General features: G+C 34.7%; 1 protein-coding gene and 1 pseudogene across 1 annotated transcript; both read right to left on the bottom strand.

Annotated features, from left to right (window-relative positions):
• Nucleotides 1–24: 24 nt before the first annotated feature.
• LOC138327742 (cytochrome P450 2E1-like) lies at nt 25–3,430 on the bottom strand. The gene is made up of 4 exons (XM_069274081.1): nt 2,949–3,430; nt 1,903–2,418; nt 1,044–1,487; nt 25–409 (listed from the first exon to the last, which is right to left on the bottom strand). The coding sequence occupies exons 1-4, from the start codon at nt 3,298–3,300 to the stop codon at nt 231–233; spliced, it is 1,491 nt and encodes a 496-aa protein (XP_069130182.1). The 5' UTR covers nt 3,301–3,430; the 3' UTR covers nt 25–230.
• A 5,434-nt stretch (nt 3,431–8,864) lies between these two features.
• On the bottom strand, nt 8,865–16,452 carry LOC138327741 (cytochrome P450 2J6-like; annotated as a pseudogene).
• Nucleotides 16,453–16,896: the final 444 nt, after the last annotated feature.

The raw sequence follows: 16,896 nt of genomic DNA, 5'->3' as shown, positions 1-16,896 counted from the left end.
AAATGACAACTTTTCATTTTCATATATAAAAATCATTTTTATTAGTCAGCTTTAATAAAAATAATGTTTAATTTTAAAAACATCAATGATAAATTAAATGTATACATAAACATATGTATTTTTTTTCATTTGACATTAAAATTTGTTTTTTGGTGTTTTCATTTGTTAAATAATGAAACAACAATGGTTTATATACTCATAAAAATCACGATTAACTGATGGTTGTTTCATTAAAGTTTAACAGCTCGACAGATGTAGTCTTTTGGCGACCGGACAATTCCCAAAGTGGCGTCGAATGACGGAAGTTTGTCTGGACTCTCGGGGAGAAACTCGAACCTCTGGAGTAGTGCGGTCATAAACAGAAATAGTTCCATCCTCGCCAGGGATTCTCCGAGACAAGCTCGCCTACCTGCAAGTGAATCATGAAGTTTATATTTTTATAAAGAGAGTATAAAGACAGAAAGTATCTCACAGGATTTATTACATTATACCATTTTGGTACATGCAATACAATTAATTGTGAGTTACCAGAACTTTTCATATACAGGAACGTTAACGAAATACGTTTGTATAACTGAACGATCTGGATTGTTCTGCAATTTGTATTCATAAATTGACTGCAGTGTGCCTCCAATTGCCTTCCCATCTCCTTCAGTCCAACAGTAGATACTATTTTCTTAAATGGTTTCTGAAAATAATATCCATATTGCCTTATACGAGTAACTGATATCTGTGCTCCCAAATACATATGCCATTGAAATAGAATTGCCTTAAATATAGGATGTTTCAAACACTTGACTTGCTGCACATCTGTTTATTTCAGTGACACGTAAGATGGACAGTCTGAGAAATTGTTTTGTCTTCGTCATTGTGTGTGGTTCTTTTGGTTTTGTAATAATCCAAAATGTAAGTAACGTTTTAATCATTGAAATTAGTCTGTATATCAAAGCTGATATGGTATATTAACAACTAATGAGCGCATGAAAAAATTATATTACTAAAACATTTAAATAGGATTAAGAAACAAAATAAAAAGGCTTTACCCGAGGAAAACGCAATGACAGCCTTTTCTTTGCCATTAAGCTTTCCATTCTCTCCTAAAAACCGTTTAGGCTGAAACTCATAAGGATTTTCAAATAACTCGGGGTCTGACAATACAGAGTCGAGGTTAGGTATGATGATTGATCCTTTTGGAATGACCATGTTCCGGAAGTGAATGTCCTTCCTGGCCGCGTGAGGCACCGCAAGGGGAGCTATGTCACCCAGCCGGAGAACTTCTGTGATGAACGCTTCATAGTAGGGCATGTCGGGTTTGTCGGCGAGTGATGGAAGTCTGGATGTTCCGACCACTGTCATTATCTCATGTCGAAGTCTATCCTGGATGGGTTTATAACGAATGAGGTAAAGCAATGCCCATCGGATCGAGGTAGATGTGGTGTCAGTTCCAGCCACAAATAGGTTCATGACGGTAATAGCTATATTCTCATCTAAAAACAGGAAAACACAAATAGAAATTGCAATGTGTCTTCAGGAAGGATATCTGTAGCGATAATTGTTTTGGATTAAAATTAAAAATAAATTAAAAACATAATGAAAACAGAAGTTAAAAGAAAATGAATATGTCATAGATTCTCTTGCAGCCATAAATATGGAGAAAACCATGAAGTATATCGTGTCTATACTTGTGCCTAGTACATATACTTATCTTGTCTACGAAAGCTGATATTCGTTATTTCTTCGGATGGTCATTTAGTTATCTTTATTTCGATTGCAATAGAACAAAATATTACAAATACACCTTCTTGTATTTTCAGATGTTTACTAAAACATTATTTCTAATCTCTTACATGCAGGTTAGTCAGTGACCAATTAGTAAGATCATGAAAAGTAGTAAGAGCTTACCATCAAATATTGGATCCTCCTCACCATGTTTCATTTGCTCTACCAAAAAGGAATCCATGAAATCACGTACGTTAATTTCTTCTAGTGTGCTGCGATGTTCTTTTATTTGTTCCGCCACAAAACCTTTAATATCCTTGAAGTTTGCCATTACCTTTTTCAAACTGAAGAAGTCTCCGGGAAGGAACCTCAAAAACGGAAAAGATCGGATAGCTCCTCCGACCGAGTTTAACCGAAGGTTCTCAGCAAAGAGAGACGTGAGTCTCTTAAACTTTGCGTCATTGTACTCGAACCTATTACCAAACGTAATGCTACATATGATGTTCGATATAGCTAACGTTGTAATCGTTTTCATATCATACGGCTGTCCATTTTGTTTCTCAATGATTTCCAGATAAACAGTTATTTCTTCTTGTATCCTCGACTCCAAAGATCTTTTTCCGAATCCGAAATTCCGTAAAGATGACAATGAAAATGTTCTGGTATCTTTCCAAGAACTGCCAGAGGAAAAGACAATGCCTAAGAATGAAATTGATAAATGGATCATTGATAAAGACGAAAGAAGTTGATACAATATATCTCAAAGTCAACACGTATGCTATAATGCGTATATGGTCCCAGTGACTTATTTTCGCAACAATTGCAATCTTATAATAAGTCTTATTTATGTCAGAAGTATTCAGAAATACCTACAGAGTAACTCCCTAGTCTTTCTCTAAAGACACCCCCAATTGTGTAGGAAAGGTCCTAGCTGACATAACATAACGAGACATTCAAAGCAAATGTGTTAAGGAGTAACAAATTTTCATATTGCATACATCACATATTGATGAAATATAGTAGGGGCAATGTTACCAGTACCCATCAACCAGTGGCCTGCCTGTTCGAAGCCCACGTATGGACTGTTTTAAGTCATTAACGACCGGTGTTTTGCGGTTACTCTGGCTATTCTCAACTTACGGGGACCTTGATTGCCCTTGACTTTAGCTGTTAGTTTAATGATAAGCAAAAATGAACCCAAGCAAAATAATAATAAATTAGGCTCTTACCTTTATTTTGAAAGACATTATTTTGTATAAAGCTTTTGGGTCGGTCAGAGAAAACATCTGCATGTTTGACAAAGGCTTCTTTCAATGCTTCGCTTCCATTGATGACCACGTTGAGATTTGATCCCAACTTCAAACTAAATACGTCGCCATATTGCCCTCTGAGTTCTCTAAATACTTCCAGTATGTTTCTGTTTTTCAAAAAAGGTATACATCCGACGATAGGATACCCAGTAGGACCAGGAGGGACATTGGCCGGCCATTGTAGTGACAGACTGACCAACAGGACCAACAGTATCACAACAATGGCCACTGTCACAGGGTTAGCGCTGAGGAGCAAACTGAAATCCAACATATTCGTGCTACCTCTATCTGCGCAATACTTCTTCGTAAGTCTGTCAGTGGTTACGTCGTGTCAGGCAGACCCACTACATAATGAACCTATAACACGAGTCTACACAGGGCAGTTCCCGTGTTTGTACAATGTGTGTGTATTGGTCGTTCTAATTTTTACCCTTTGAGGGTGTTATCACATAAAGAGGGATGGAAAGTATCAAACCTGACGAATATGGCTAAATGTGATAGAATGTCTACAGATATGAGCTTATATGAATCTAATTATAATTTATTTTTTTATTTTTGTATAATGATTGTAATAATCGTTTACTATTTTTTTTATTTGCATGATCTGTATTATTTTTTAATAAGTAAACGTATCTCTGCCTTGCATGTGTGTAGATCTTGTAGGAAATATACACTGCAGGTTGTTTGCTCAAAGGTTGACTTACAAAACAATTTTGTAAATATGGTGTTATGACTATTACGCAAGCGCTTAAATAAACGTCAGAACTAGCTGTTAATTATACCTTCGATATACTACTAAAATGAACCAGTGGTGTCTGACATAAGATTAATAGCTGAAATCACAGTGAAAAGTGCAACTATGCACTGGATCTCTCTTCAACTCTCCTAAAAACATGATAACTGTTGTTTAAGTATACCATACGTACGACATCACACACATCTTATCAAGAGTGAACTAGCCAGTATAGCCATTGGTAATCTCATAATTGTCGTTAAAAGAATATGATTGACATATACAAAGTTGCCAATCGATAATCCAAACACTTGTGTCTCCAATCCAAACCGGCCGGATTGCAAATATTTAAGTCAACAACCAAATGGGTGTCCTGGTATTTATGTCCGGATTAGATATCCTGTTTCATATAGCAATTATTATAACTTTTCAAAACAAGGAAATATCATTAAAATACGTTTTATTTCTTTGAGATTCCTATTTTTTTTATAATGAAAGCAATTTCTAATTTTTGATATTAAAACAAAATAATACAATATTGGAAAACCTATTTAAATACTATTTTCACACTAGTTGACAACATCGGAAAAATTATCTGAAAATATTTCAGACCAAAAGTAAAGAGAAAAGAGTTGTGAATTCGCTATATCATTAATGAATTTAGCTCTCTAATACTATAAATGAATTCTTACAATTGAAGAATAGTTTTGTTATATATATCGTCATCTTATTTTGTAACATGAATGTATTTTAACTGTAATAATAAATTAACATGACTATTTTGTGACAAATGATGAGTTATTACGGTTTGTTTTACATAAGTTGTACTACACGACAGATGTAGGCTTTTGGCGCCCGGGTTATTCCGAAAGTTGCGGCAAATGACGAAAGTTTGTTTGGACTCTGTAACGCCGGATTTAATCGGCAGCTTCCGTTAATGGAAAAGGTTCGCGATTGCATTGGGATCAGTTAGACGAGAACGACTACGTGCCGAAGGATAACGAATGATAATATTCAGAGATTAAACAAATTATCAATATGTAACTCTTACGTTTTCTGTAAAACATCCATCCACTAAGAGGAATCATATATATGTTCTAAATCTTATATTGCAAAATATTATCTCAAAGATCATTAAACCCTTCATTTAGCAAATAGCTATATGGAAATTATTAGCCTTCTAAGCTTTATCTGAACCTAGAGCACTGAGCACTTTGACATAACTAAAATGTTTATTTATTCTATATGGTATATCCCTGCTCTCAAAAGCATTTAAGATTTTCAAAAAAGTATTGCAAAAGTTATTATCTGTCAATGACGGGATATGTGTTTTGGGACACCCTGTATGTTAATTTGTTCTATGAGGTACATGCCTGATATGGATACTTTAATAGTACGTGTAAAACTCATTTTTAATTTGTTAACATTAAACGCTTCCTAATCCTACGAGGCAGAACTGATTAAACGTGCACAAATAATACCGAACAAAGATGGCCGAATTCATCACCGAAAGTGGCGAGGACAAAGTGATGAATGAATTATAGGCAATGTTTGAAGGGATCCAGTACACTTGCTTTTTTTTAATCTTCAGCAATACGTTACATAAGGAAAAAGCTAATAAAGTCTTTTTCTTGCCGATAAGCTTTCCGTTCTCTCCTAAAAATCGTTCAGGCATGAATTTTTCAGGATCCATAAATAAGTCTGGATAGGTCGAAATGGAATCAAGATTAGGAATCAAAACAGAGCCTTTTGGGATGACCATGCCCCGGAAGTGAATGTCCTTTCTAGTTCCATGTGGAAGCGCAAGTGGAGCTATATTGGCCATCCGGAAGACCTATGTCGTGAACGTCTGTTAGTACGGCATGTCGGATTGGTCGGTAAGTGACGGAAGTTTAATAAAGGAATGAGGTAAAGTATGGCCCAGTGGATCATAGTAGCTGTTGTTTGGGTTCCAGCAACTTAAAGGTCGTCTACTATAACAACTGGATAAAGATAAAGAAAATAAAAAACAATAATTACACAAAAATATGTTTTAATCAATAATGACTACTATCATTTGTCCCATTTTACTGCTTTATTTCACGATTTTCATTTTCATTTCAGAATATCTTATTGTCAGAAAAACGGAATTGGGCAACAGGCAACATACCTATACACGCTCTGGTCTTAGATATCAACAGTACATACAAATCTATAAACTAATGTCGATTATTATTTTATCAATTGATGATATACTTTTCTCCTAGTTATCTATTATTACAAACAGAAAAATAACCCAGATTTTTCAAGAAATTCAATGGAATCTATTGGTATCCCTGCCAAAACACTGAACTTTATCAAATATAACTTTATTAATATCAATATCGTGTCTTTCAGAACCATATAAAACTGTTTGTGTTGTCAGTGGTATATCATTATCAAGTTCCAAAATATAATTAAAAGGAGCCATATCGGGTTGACGTATAAAGGACAGCATAAAAAGAAGTGTTTACAATCTCCGTTTTGAAATCCACAAACGCAGGATGAGACGAGAAATAAAGAGATCTGTATTAAGTTTACTAGCGAAATTTCTCAATTGTCTTAATAAACTATTTTACGATCACCATTATATTTGAAAATATTGGAGCAATGATTGATATTGTCAATTATACTATTCTATTTTATCTTTCCAGAGGGAACTGTTCTCCTATAGTGTTGTCTGACGAGATATAGTCCCCGAGCCGAAGATGAATGAGACAATATAGGTAAGAAGCCCAAATTAATGTTGATGGCTCGAGACTGAACTTCATGTTAGAGGGTGGACTATTGGCTTAAAATAAACCATTTTTGTCAACTAATGCCATAAATATTAAATGCATGTTTACTACTCTTTGAAAATAATATTTGAGCATTAATTTTTGCATTTTGGGGATATTTAGGGTAATTTTGAAAATTTGACAATTTCCTGTGTTTTTACTTGGTATTCTGTACGGAACTGCTGTATGTCAGACGAGCATGGATTTTGGAAGAAGTTTTATTGGTGAACACCCTTTTTCACTGACCTATTCGTGACTGAATTACCTTTCCAACAAGTATAAGTAAGTTATATTTGTGTGAACAGAATTTAAGATACACTTTTTAATGCTGGCATTGTCGTCTATGGGAAATCTATACGCTAGTCTTACCAATAGGAGAACTGTTCCCGAGGGAAAGGGCCATAATAAATTTAGTTACGTCACATGACATTCATTATGACGTCATATATTTGGTCGCGTGCTCATTCCCGGGGGACTATACTTTGGAATAGTTCCCGTAGTCAGGTATAGTCTCCCGTAGTCAAGAAGGACAGGGAACTGTCGCAAAATCGATCATGGCTGTTATCCAATCGCATTCCTAGTAATTATCATGTGATGTACTAAATGCATTTAGTGTAAAACTTAATATGGATCTAACAGGTGATATTGCAGGAAATGGACAGGACGGTTCATTACGGGCAGAAGCTGTAATTATATAATGAGTTCTAGCAGCGGGATATCATCTCCTTCATGTCATATGACTGTCCATTTTCAATCATTTCCAGATGAGCAGTTATCTCCTCCTGGATCCTCGACTCCAGGGACCTTTTACTAAATCCAAAACTCTTGAGAGCGGACATTGCAATCGTCCTTGTTTGCTTCCAATGATTTCCAGAAGAGAAGCAGAGGTCTCACATCAAATAAATTCCATAATTGGATTGATTACTACATTTTCTTTGCTTGTATGATAGTAAGTTCAGGAATCAGTGTATTCCATTTTATTTAGAGTTTGCTTAGATAAAAAATATTTAGCATATCAAATGCAAATCTTTCAAAAAGCATAAAAGAAATTTCATCAGCACAGAGATCCTGAATTATCACCTTGATGTATCTCACAATGTGTTATCTTAAAATAACACGGTCTAAAGGGAACTTTGTTGTTGGATTAAGAATTAGAATGACAGACCCTTAAATCGACTAACAGTAAAACCAACAACACTTGTGATAATCTCGATATCAAGATATTTAATTTTCCTATTTTTGGATAGCAAATAATCTGTACATTTACTAACTTGTCCTTGCTGATATGATAATCTAAGGCTTAGACTGTCGAAAAGATTTCAAATCGATGTTTATTCACATCAGGATATCGTATTTGTTCCATTATTGAAAACAATATGGGTTCATTTACGATGCCAAATGCTAGTTTGAAATGGTAACTTATTTTGATTTAACCAAATATAAATTGCGCTTAGTCGCACAAGTACATAACGTTTAGTTTCCCGGGACACATAGTTCTTATATTCTTGTCAAATGATAAAGTTCCACAGTAAATGCAAATCTTTTAATCTTGCCTATAGTTTACGTATGTGTTATAGAGTTAGAGTTTTGAATCTTGCCTATAACATCCAACGATTTACCAGTTCCTACATGTAACTATTTCAACAGCTCCAAAGGTTACACAATATTTAATTTTAGCTCTATTTCATCGTCTTTATGATCATTATAATTCATATCAATAACTTCACTTGTAATCATGACAATATTCTTTACTCATAGAAACATATCTAAAGGAACAACACAATAATCTACGTCTCAACAGTAATACCTTAGATGTACCTTAGGCTAGAAGTATAAACATTTTTTATCAGTTTAGTTTTGTACCTAAGAAACGATATTTAGCCATCAAAAGTATCACTATTTTAAACATGGTCTAAAGACCTAAAAGAATTAAACGATGTGATAATGCATAATATCAATGCGAACGCTGAGATGCACATATTTTACATATGCCCCTATATAGTTAATGGGAGGGGAGCTGCGTTCAAATTAGCGAAATATCAATGACGTACATGTATGAATACAAACCCAGAGCAGGAGCGGACTACTTCTAGTTCACGATTCGGTAAGATTTTACGTCATATGATAATCTAGATAAGTGTTGTTATTAGATCCAATTAAATATGTATTTGACATCAAAACAGAATATGTGTTCAAGCATTGTATCGGTAATAAACAACAAAATGAATCGCTGGTCGGGCTACAATCATGGAAAGGGGGGGGGCTTTCCTCAGATATGGTTGTCGAAGAACAATTCTGAGAGCGTCTAAGCGAACAAAAGGTTAACAGATCATGTACAGGTTTCCAGAAGAAAACAACATTATAGGTAGCTTATCCGAAACAGTCCATATTTGCATAATCAAAACAGGCCTATACACACACGTACATGCAAACATAAAAGTCATGACTATGAAAATTTTAGTCTGAATCGCGTTCGTAGACCGATACATACATGACAAACATTCAGCACCTTAACGGTCATACCATCAACACTTTCCTCGGTTGAAAATCAAATATGGCGGCTCGTTCCACTTCGGACCGCATCACTACCCTTACAGCCATACATACCGGTAGTCGTTCCGCCTCGGTTATCTCAATTTTTATTCGAAATAAACATTATTGATATATGATCGAATTGGGGAAAAAAACCGAAAAAAAATGTTTTGAAAATAGTGAAAGTTGTCATTGTTATATTTCAACTCAAATTGCAGCTTTAATGTTCAACAATCTGAACTATATCTTCGGCCATCCTGACTATCGTAGTGACTACCCAGTTTAGCAACCACCGTAGTTTTAAATTTGATCACGAGCATATAAAAAAGACTTATCTATCTAAATAAATAGCCTAGATTGAACGATGTTTTGATTGCGTTGAAGGTGGTATAAACTAGATAATATATTACAATTAACTCCATTGGTAAGGCAGAAATAGGTGTATGTTTAATGTTATATCAGAATCATAGATCTATATACATATATATGTTTCTGGTTATATATATACAGGATCTTACATGAGTGATCATTGCATATGAGATTTTAGGAAACGAGTCTAAGAAGTTTATATTTTTGCGCGCCTTGGCGAGCAAAAATTAACACTTCGAGACGAGTTTCATGAAATCTCATATGAAATGAACACAAATTAAAGATACTTTTTATCACATAACTACGAATACCTACATAACAAAGAATTTCACGTCAAAATGTATTCCGAAAATCCAGCACAGTTCGCTTTTTTGTCCCGCCGTCATCGTAACTCTGTCGTCATTTTATTGTTTCTGTCTGATGTCACAATGAATTTCCAGCCAATGAAAATCGCCTGAAATCATATAACACTAGTGACATACGCAAAAATGTTACACGGGCGAAATCACTGGATATCAGGTGGATAATGTGAAACATTTGGACACAAAAACCTATATTGGAAATGTACAGGAAGTTTGCAGTAACAGTGAAAAGTGATATAATTTAATAGTCTAGTATTGATAATACCTTAAGAATCGCTTTCTATTGTTCTATATTATCACTTTAATCTAACTCTAACGAGCAAGTAATGTCATTGATTAACAGCAATATTAAAGTATTTATGTAATCAATTCGAGAAAGTCATAATTGGTTTGTGTTTATTTTATTTTAACAGCCCGACACCTGTAATTCTTTGACGCTCGAGCTATTCCCAAAGTTGCGTCAAATGACGGAAGTTTGTCAGGGCTCTCGGGGAGGATCTCAAACCTCTGGAGCAGTGACGTCAGAAAGAGAAATAATTCCATCCTCGCAAGGGATTCTCCCAGGCAAATTCGTCGACCTATAAAGCAAAATATATTATCAGATTGCATTCAAAAGAAAGATAGATACAAAGCCAGAATCATCAATAAATGAAATAATACCGCAATTTAGAGTCATCGTCACTTTTTTAAGAGAACAAACTTAAACTGAAGTCATCAAAAGATCCCGGTTGGTGCCAGTGATAGATGTAAGAAAATCATTCATTAGCCTTTCTTTTTCTATAAAACAAGCAACTCGTAAAAAGCAACAAAAGACACTAACATTAACAAGCGTCATTCTTATTTAAGAAAACAAAATGCAATCTTTCAAGTGAGAATTAAACTCCATTTTAATCGATTAGGACGAATTTGTTTCTACTTTTTACACCACAATAACAGCATTTTTGGAAGATCAAACTAACTTCATCATTTTCCCATTTGTTTTTTTCAGTTGATGCGCAAAAAATAACATGGAGTAATGTATAGTAAAGGGACAAACATGAAATTTATAATAAATAGTGAATATGATATGATAATTATATATGTTTCTAAACACTTAAGTCTCAAATTGTATATCTTATTAGTACGCATAATGACATGTGCAGAAAGACATTCAGTATTATGTATTTTCAACATATCGTAATATATTATTTATTATTGTGTAAGACACTTGCCTACATTATAGCAGATGGGAAACAATAATATAACTAAATGTTTATGATAATTGTTTATTAGTTTTCATACTAAATCCAACTTGAAAAAAAAGTCCGAGAATAGAGAAGTCGATTTTGCGTATTTATTTAGATTTTTTTTTATTGAAAATCATTGGAATCTTACGTTTAAACGTATTTCATGTTATCAAGTTATATGAAAAAAAATTATAAGCATTGATCCGGACTATATCAAAAGTTTGCCAATAAATTTATTTCATAACCCGATGAAGTTACAAAAAATAGTGATCCAAATGCTTAAATGATTTGTAATTATATCGATCTATCATTGATGAAATTGATCATGGATTGTAACAAACAAAATAGGATCAAAGTACTTTTCGATGTCAAATAAAAAGGTAGTTAAATAAACAAAATGTATAGTAGTTAAGACGAAAAGATTCCTTCGTCGCAATGGCTGATTAGGGCAATAGGATTCAGCGCGTATATATAGTAACTAAATTAACAAACAAATAAAAAGCTTAACTGAAAATCCTTACCTAAGGAAAAAGCAGTTACATCCCTTTCTTTGCCATTGAGCTTTCCGTTTTTTTGAAGAAATCTTTTAGGTCGAAATTCATCAGGATTTTCAAACAAGTCCGGATCTGTCATAACTGAATCAAGATTAGGTATTATGAGAGACCCTTTTGGAATAACCATGCCTCGGAAATGAATATCCTTCCTGGCCCCGTGAGGCACCGAGAGGGGAGCTATATTGCCCATCCGGAATACCTCTGTTATAAACGCCTGGTAGTACGGCATGTCGGTTTTGTCGGCGAGTGACGGAAGTCTTGATGTTCCGACCACTGTCATTATCTCCTGTCGAAGTTTGTCCTGGATGGGTTTGTTATGAATGAGGTAAAGTAAGGCCCATCGGATTATGGTAGCTGTTGTATAAGTTCCAGCAAGAAATAAATTCATGACTGAAGTGATTAAATTCATATCTGTCAAAGAAAATTAATTTCAATGTCGGTTTCAATAAATTGTAACGACAAGACAATTTATGATATATATTATGATATATAAAGAGTCTATGCAATAGACGATTTTTTACACGATTCAAATTTACCGCCTCCTTGTAGTCGTTTCAAATTTACCGCCTCTGCGTATATATTTGATTACTTCTGATTGGCTTATCAGCTCACGTGACCACGCTTTGTTTATGAGTTTGCGCACTACTCATTTCAGCGGACAGAAAAAATTTTCACAGGCGCCATTAATCGATTCTATCAACATTTCATTATTTGCACTTTCAAGTACTCTTTTGACTTCATATCTGTCAACGACATGTAACCATTTGGCAGTGATCATCAATTTTCGTTTCCGGGTAAGTTTGTTTACTTTTCTTCGCTTGATTAAGCTCAAAACCAGGTCACAAGGCCAAGGCCACATCTGTCATGTCTGACCCAGCTCATGTTTTGGTACTCGGCCACAGTTTTATCGCTCGTTTGGAAAAGTTTATACAGGCATCCCCATCGCGTGATAATTTTGGCTTCTCAAACGATGTGGTTCATCTGGTTGGGATTCCGGGTGCTAATATCGCTCGTTTAGTTTCCCGTTTTCACCGTTACGCTTCCAGTTCTTATAAGCTTGTTTGTTTACAATGCGGCGGTAATGATCTCAGTAGGCCGAACTTTCAGCCCAACCAAGTCGTCGCTGCGATTATTGATTTCGTGCATAGTCTTCTTCGTTGTGGTGTTCAAAAAATTGCTGTGTGTCAGTTATTTCGCCGTGAACGGACGCGTCGGCATAAAGGGGATGTTCCTATTTCTGTTTACAATGCGCGGGTGGCCGAGACTAATGACTTGCTGGCTCGTAGTTTGGAGATACCTGGAGTAGTATTTTGGAAACATACACGTGAGATTTGGAATGAAAACAAACTAGGGATGTTAGTGCCTACTATTTGAAGAAGTGGAAAAATAAAGAGTCTATGCAATAGACGATTTTTTACACGATTCAAATTTACCGCCTCCTTGTAGTCGTTTCAAATTTACCGCCTCTGCGTATATATTTGATTACTTCTGATTGGCTTATCAGCTCACGTGACCACGCTTTGTTTATGAGTTTGCGCACTACTCATTTCAGCGGACAGAAAAAATTTTCACAGGCGCCATTAATCGATTCTATCAACATTTCATTACCCACCCAGACCACATCCCTGTTTGTTCTTATTATCCACATTTATTTTATACTCATTGCTTTCTTTGTAGTTCTATGTGTAACATTTATATGTATAATGTAGATTTACTATTGTTATTTTATCATTTATTGCATATTGTTCTCTCTCGTAATATTTTGTCACCGCTTTCTTTGTACTTGTATGTGTACCATTTATATGTATAATGTATGTTTGCTATTGTTAGCATATTGTTCTCTCTTGTAAAATTTCTGGATATTGTACTGTGTGGCGATTTTAAAGCCGCACCTTCACTCATAGTTTTTTGTAAAACCTTATTTTATTGAAAACTTTAATTGAAAGATCATATAATAAAACTTATCGGCCATCTTTTTTCATTAAGATGTGCCAAGTATTCGCCATATCCTTGTTGCGTTAATTCCTTGAGTGAACAGAGCTTGCTGCTTGTTAGTTTGTGGTAGGAAGCACAAACTAGGGATGTTAGTGCCTACTATTTGAAGAAGTGGAAAAAAGATGTTACATAATAAAGATTTCTGAAAGAAAAGATATCAGGAAAACAGCTCTAAATATTAATTTCCTAACTGAGTAAGAGACAGCTCTCAACACCCTTTCACATATCAATATAAACTCTTAAACTAAACATGTTTTCGCAAACATTCAGTCTATTAATTTGATAAAATTCAAATATTGAATCTTTATCTTCATGTTCCCTTTGCTGTTTCAGAAATGCGTCTATGAAGTCACGTGGTTCACCGTTTTCATTTGTGTTCCTGTGTTCGTTTATTCGGTCAATGACAAAACTTTTGATATTGTTTACATTTTTCACTACTTTCTTTAAGCTGAAAAGATCCCCTGGAAGATATCTCACCCACGGAAATGTTCGTATAGCCCCACCGACTGAAATTAACCGCAGGTTCTCGGAGAAAAGTGATTTTGAACTTTTCATCGGCGTAGTCATATCTATTACCAAACGTAATGCTGCATATGATATTCGATACGGCAAACGCAGTGATTTCCTTCATATCGTACGGCTGTCCGTTCTGTTTCTCAATTACTTCTAAATAGGCAGTTACTTCCTCAAGGGTTCTCGACTCTAAAGATCTTTTTCCGAATGCGAAATTCCGTAAAGCTGACAAAGAAAATGATCTGGTTTGTTTCCAGTAGTTGCCGGAGGCGAAACCAACACCTAAGAGTAAGATAAATGCATCGATTGAATGGCTTAATTAGTCATATTTCCACTCGTAGTAAAAACAAATAAACATCAATGTGACACTACCCAAATTGGTACACTTATTGAAGATAATTGTTAAAATTTTCTAACGTGTACTTCAATCCAGATTTTTCTTTTAAAATTCAACAATTAGATGCCTTTAGCTTTAATTTCATGATTTGCTTACTTGTCAGCTGTGCATATATTTATAGATATAGCTTTAAAGCATACCCGGTCCAGCCCTGTTTTTCTGCAAGTTCGAGTAGCCAATATCGTACACCTCCTAAATCTAATTTAATTGATAAATGTCTAGACATGATAAAAAATATTTGAGTTCACTAAAGGAAAGTTCAATCATTTGTTACTCTTTTTAAAACACATATCTTCAAATAACATCCCAATCAGCAATTGTTTTCCTTGTTGGAAAATAAATGGTGTTTTTAGGGTTGTCGCACGACGTCTTTTCTTGGATTTTTCCCAATTTCATAATTTTCATGTTAAGATAGGTACATGTATATGTGTAATATGCAACAGGAAAGAATATCATATATGAAAAAATGTCACATTTACTGTTAAACATTTTAATTTTTGTTAATGACAGTTATTGCCTGTTTAGATTGATTGCAAAATGAAAATTTTGCTTCATATATATCAAAAGCGTACCATTTTGGGTAGTGTATAAATTTCGATAGCGTCACTTAAGCAAAATTTTAAAAAAATTACAAGTTAATACATATCAAAGAAAAACAGCGAAATTTTATCTGTAGAGTTGATTTTTCGCCTGGTTAAAGCTTTAATTCTATCATTCTTTCTTTTGATTTTTAACTTTCCCTGAATCATATCAGTATAACTTTTAAGAGTTATTTCCCTTTGTAATAGCGAATTGAAAGCGCGAAATCTGCAAACTTTCAAAATGACATGGGATTAAACTTATTGTGATGGGGTTGCAGTTGTGAACAGGTTAGTGTTGATATATGTGAAGAATAACATCTTATTGTATCATCGGCGCGGTGACACATGCAGACAGAACAAATATTACAGAACTTTTACCGAAGGTGGTGTAAATTAAGCGATACATTTCATTCCTGGTGTTTTTATATATTATATATAGGGTTATTTTTTTACATATCTATACTGTATATTAATGACAGAACGTCAAGCTCCTGTGCTCTGATACCTTCGAGGTTCTTGGTAAATTTTCATATTTGCTTTTGTTTATTATATTTTGAATCTAAATTACGATTTGTTGCAAATGGTGGAAATACATGTATTTGTTATTTTCAATGAGGTCAAAGGGCAAAATTTATCAATTACCTTTGTTTTCATAAATGACATCTGTCAAAAAGCCACCAGGTTTATCAGAAAAATCATCTGCATGTTTAACAAGCGCCTCTCAGTGTTTCGGCTCCATTGATGACAACGGTGAAGTTTGGTCCTATCTTCATTCCAAATACGTCACCATATTTCCCACGGAGCTCACTAAACACTTCCAATGTATTTCCCTTCCTTAACAGAGGTATACATCCAATGATAGGATACCCAGTAGGACCAGGAGGGACATTGGCCGGCCATTGTAGTGACCGACTGACCAACAGGATCAACAGCACCACAGCAATGGCTACTGTTACAGTGTTAACACTAATAAGTGAGCTGAAATCTAAGCTATCCATGTTGCCTCGGAGTTCTTCAACGTTTCACATATAGCTAGCCCTACGTCCTACCGAAACACGTATCCTTTTGATTTATCAGCTGGTGTTCTCACCTGTGGGTGTTCTCACCTATGTTATGATTTGTGTTCCTTGTTACATGTACAACACCATGCATCAGCCCCACGATCCCCAAAAAACCATAGGCGGTCAACTTACCTTTGTCCTATCAACGCACGCATATATAATTTTGTCTGCAGTGTCTACAGATATGTTTGTATGGCATTTGAAAAATATGAAATAGACAACTATATTGAAAACAAACTGAATAATATTGTAAAATCAGCTACCAAAGTGTGGTTTTCGAAAAGCGGACAATTAATGGGATTAAAATCATGTATACCCCATGTATACATATACGTTTCATATTTTAAGATAAATCTATGTGTCTAGGTAGAACATTTATTTATTGCTTTGATTTCTCTTCAGAGCAAACACAATGTTTATACAGTAGCACTAAAACTCAAATAAAACCTGCATCCATCCTATATACATGTACAGAACAATTGCATCTAATTTTTTTGAAATTAATTATTATGTTTTTCACTCACCAATTTGAGTGCGGGTTGTCGTTAATGTGTGTGCTAATTCCATACGTAATTTTATCAAGTACAAGTTACTATAGTAGTATTAATTTGTACGAATCTTAGCGAAGCAACTTCATGAGATATAAAATAAACATTTTCATTGCCAATATATATAAATTATGTCCAAAGAAAGGATGTTTTCGCTTAGTGTTTTGTCTATTAGAGTTACTTCCCTTCGATCCACTCCGC

The sequence above is a fragment of the Argopecten irradians genome, chromosome 7 (assembly GCF_041381155.1).
Source record: "Argopecten irradians isolate NY chromosome 7, Ai_NY, whole genome shotgun sequence".
Lineage (NCBI taxonomy): Eukaryota > Metazoa > Mollusca > Bivalvia > Pectinida > Pectinidae > Argopecten > Argopecten irradians.
Note: the sequence above shows the minus strand (reverse complement) of the source record. Positions and strands in the feature narration are given on the sequence as shown.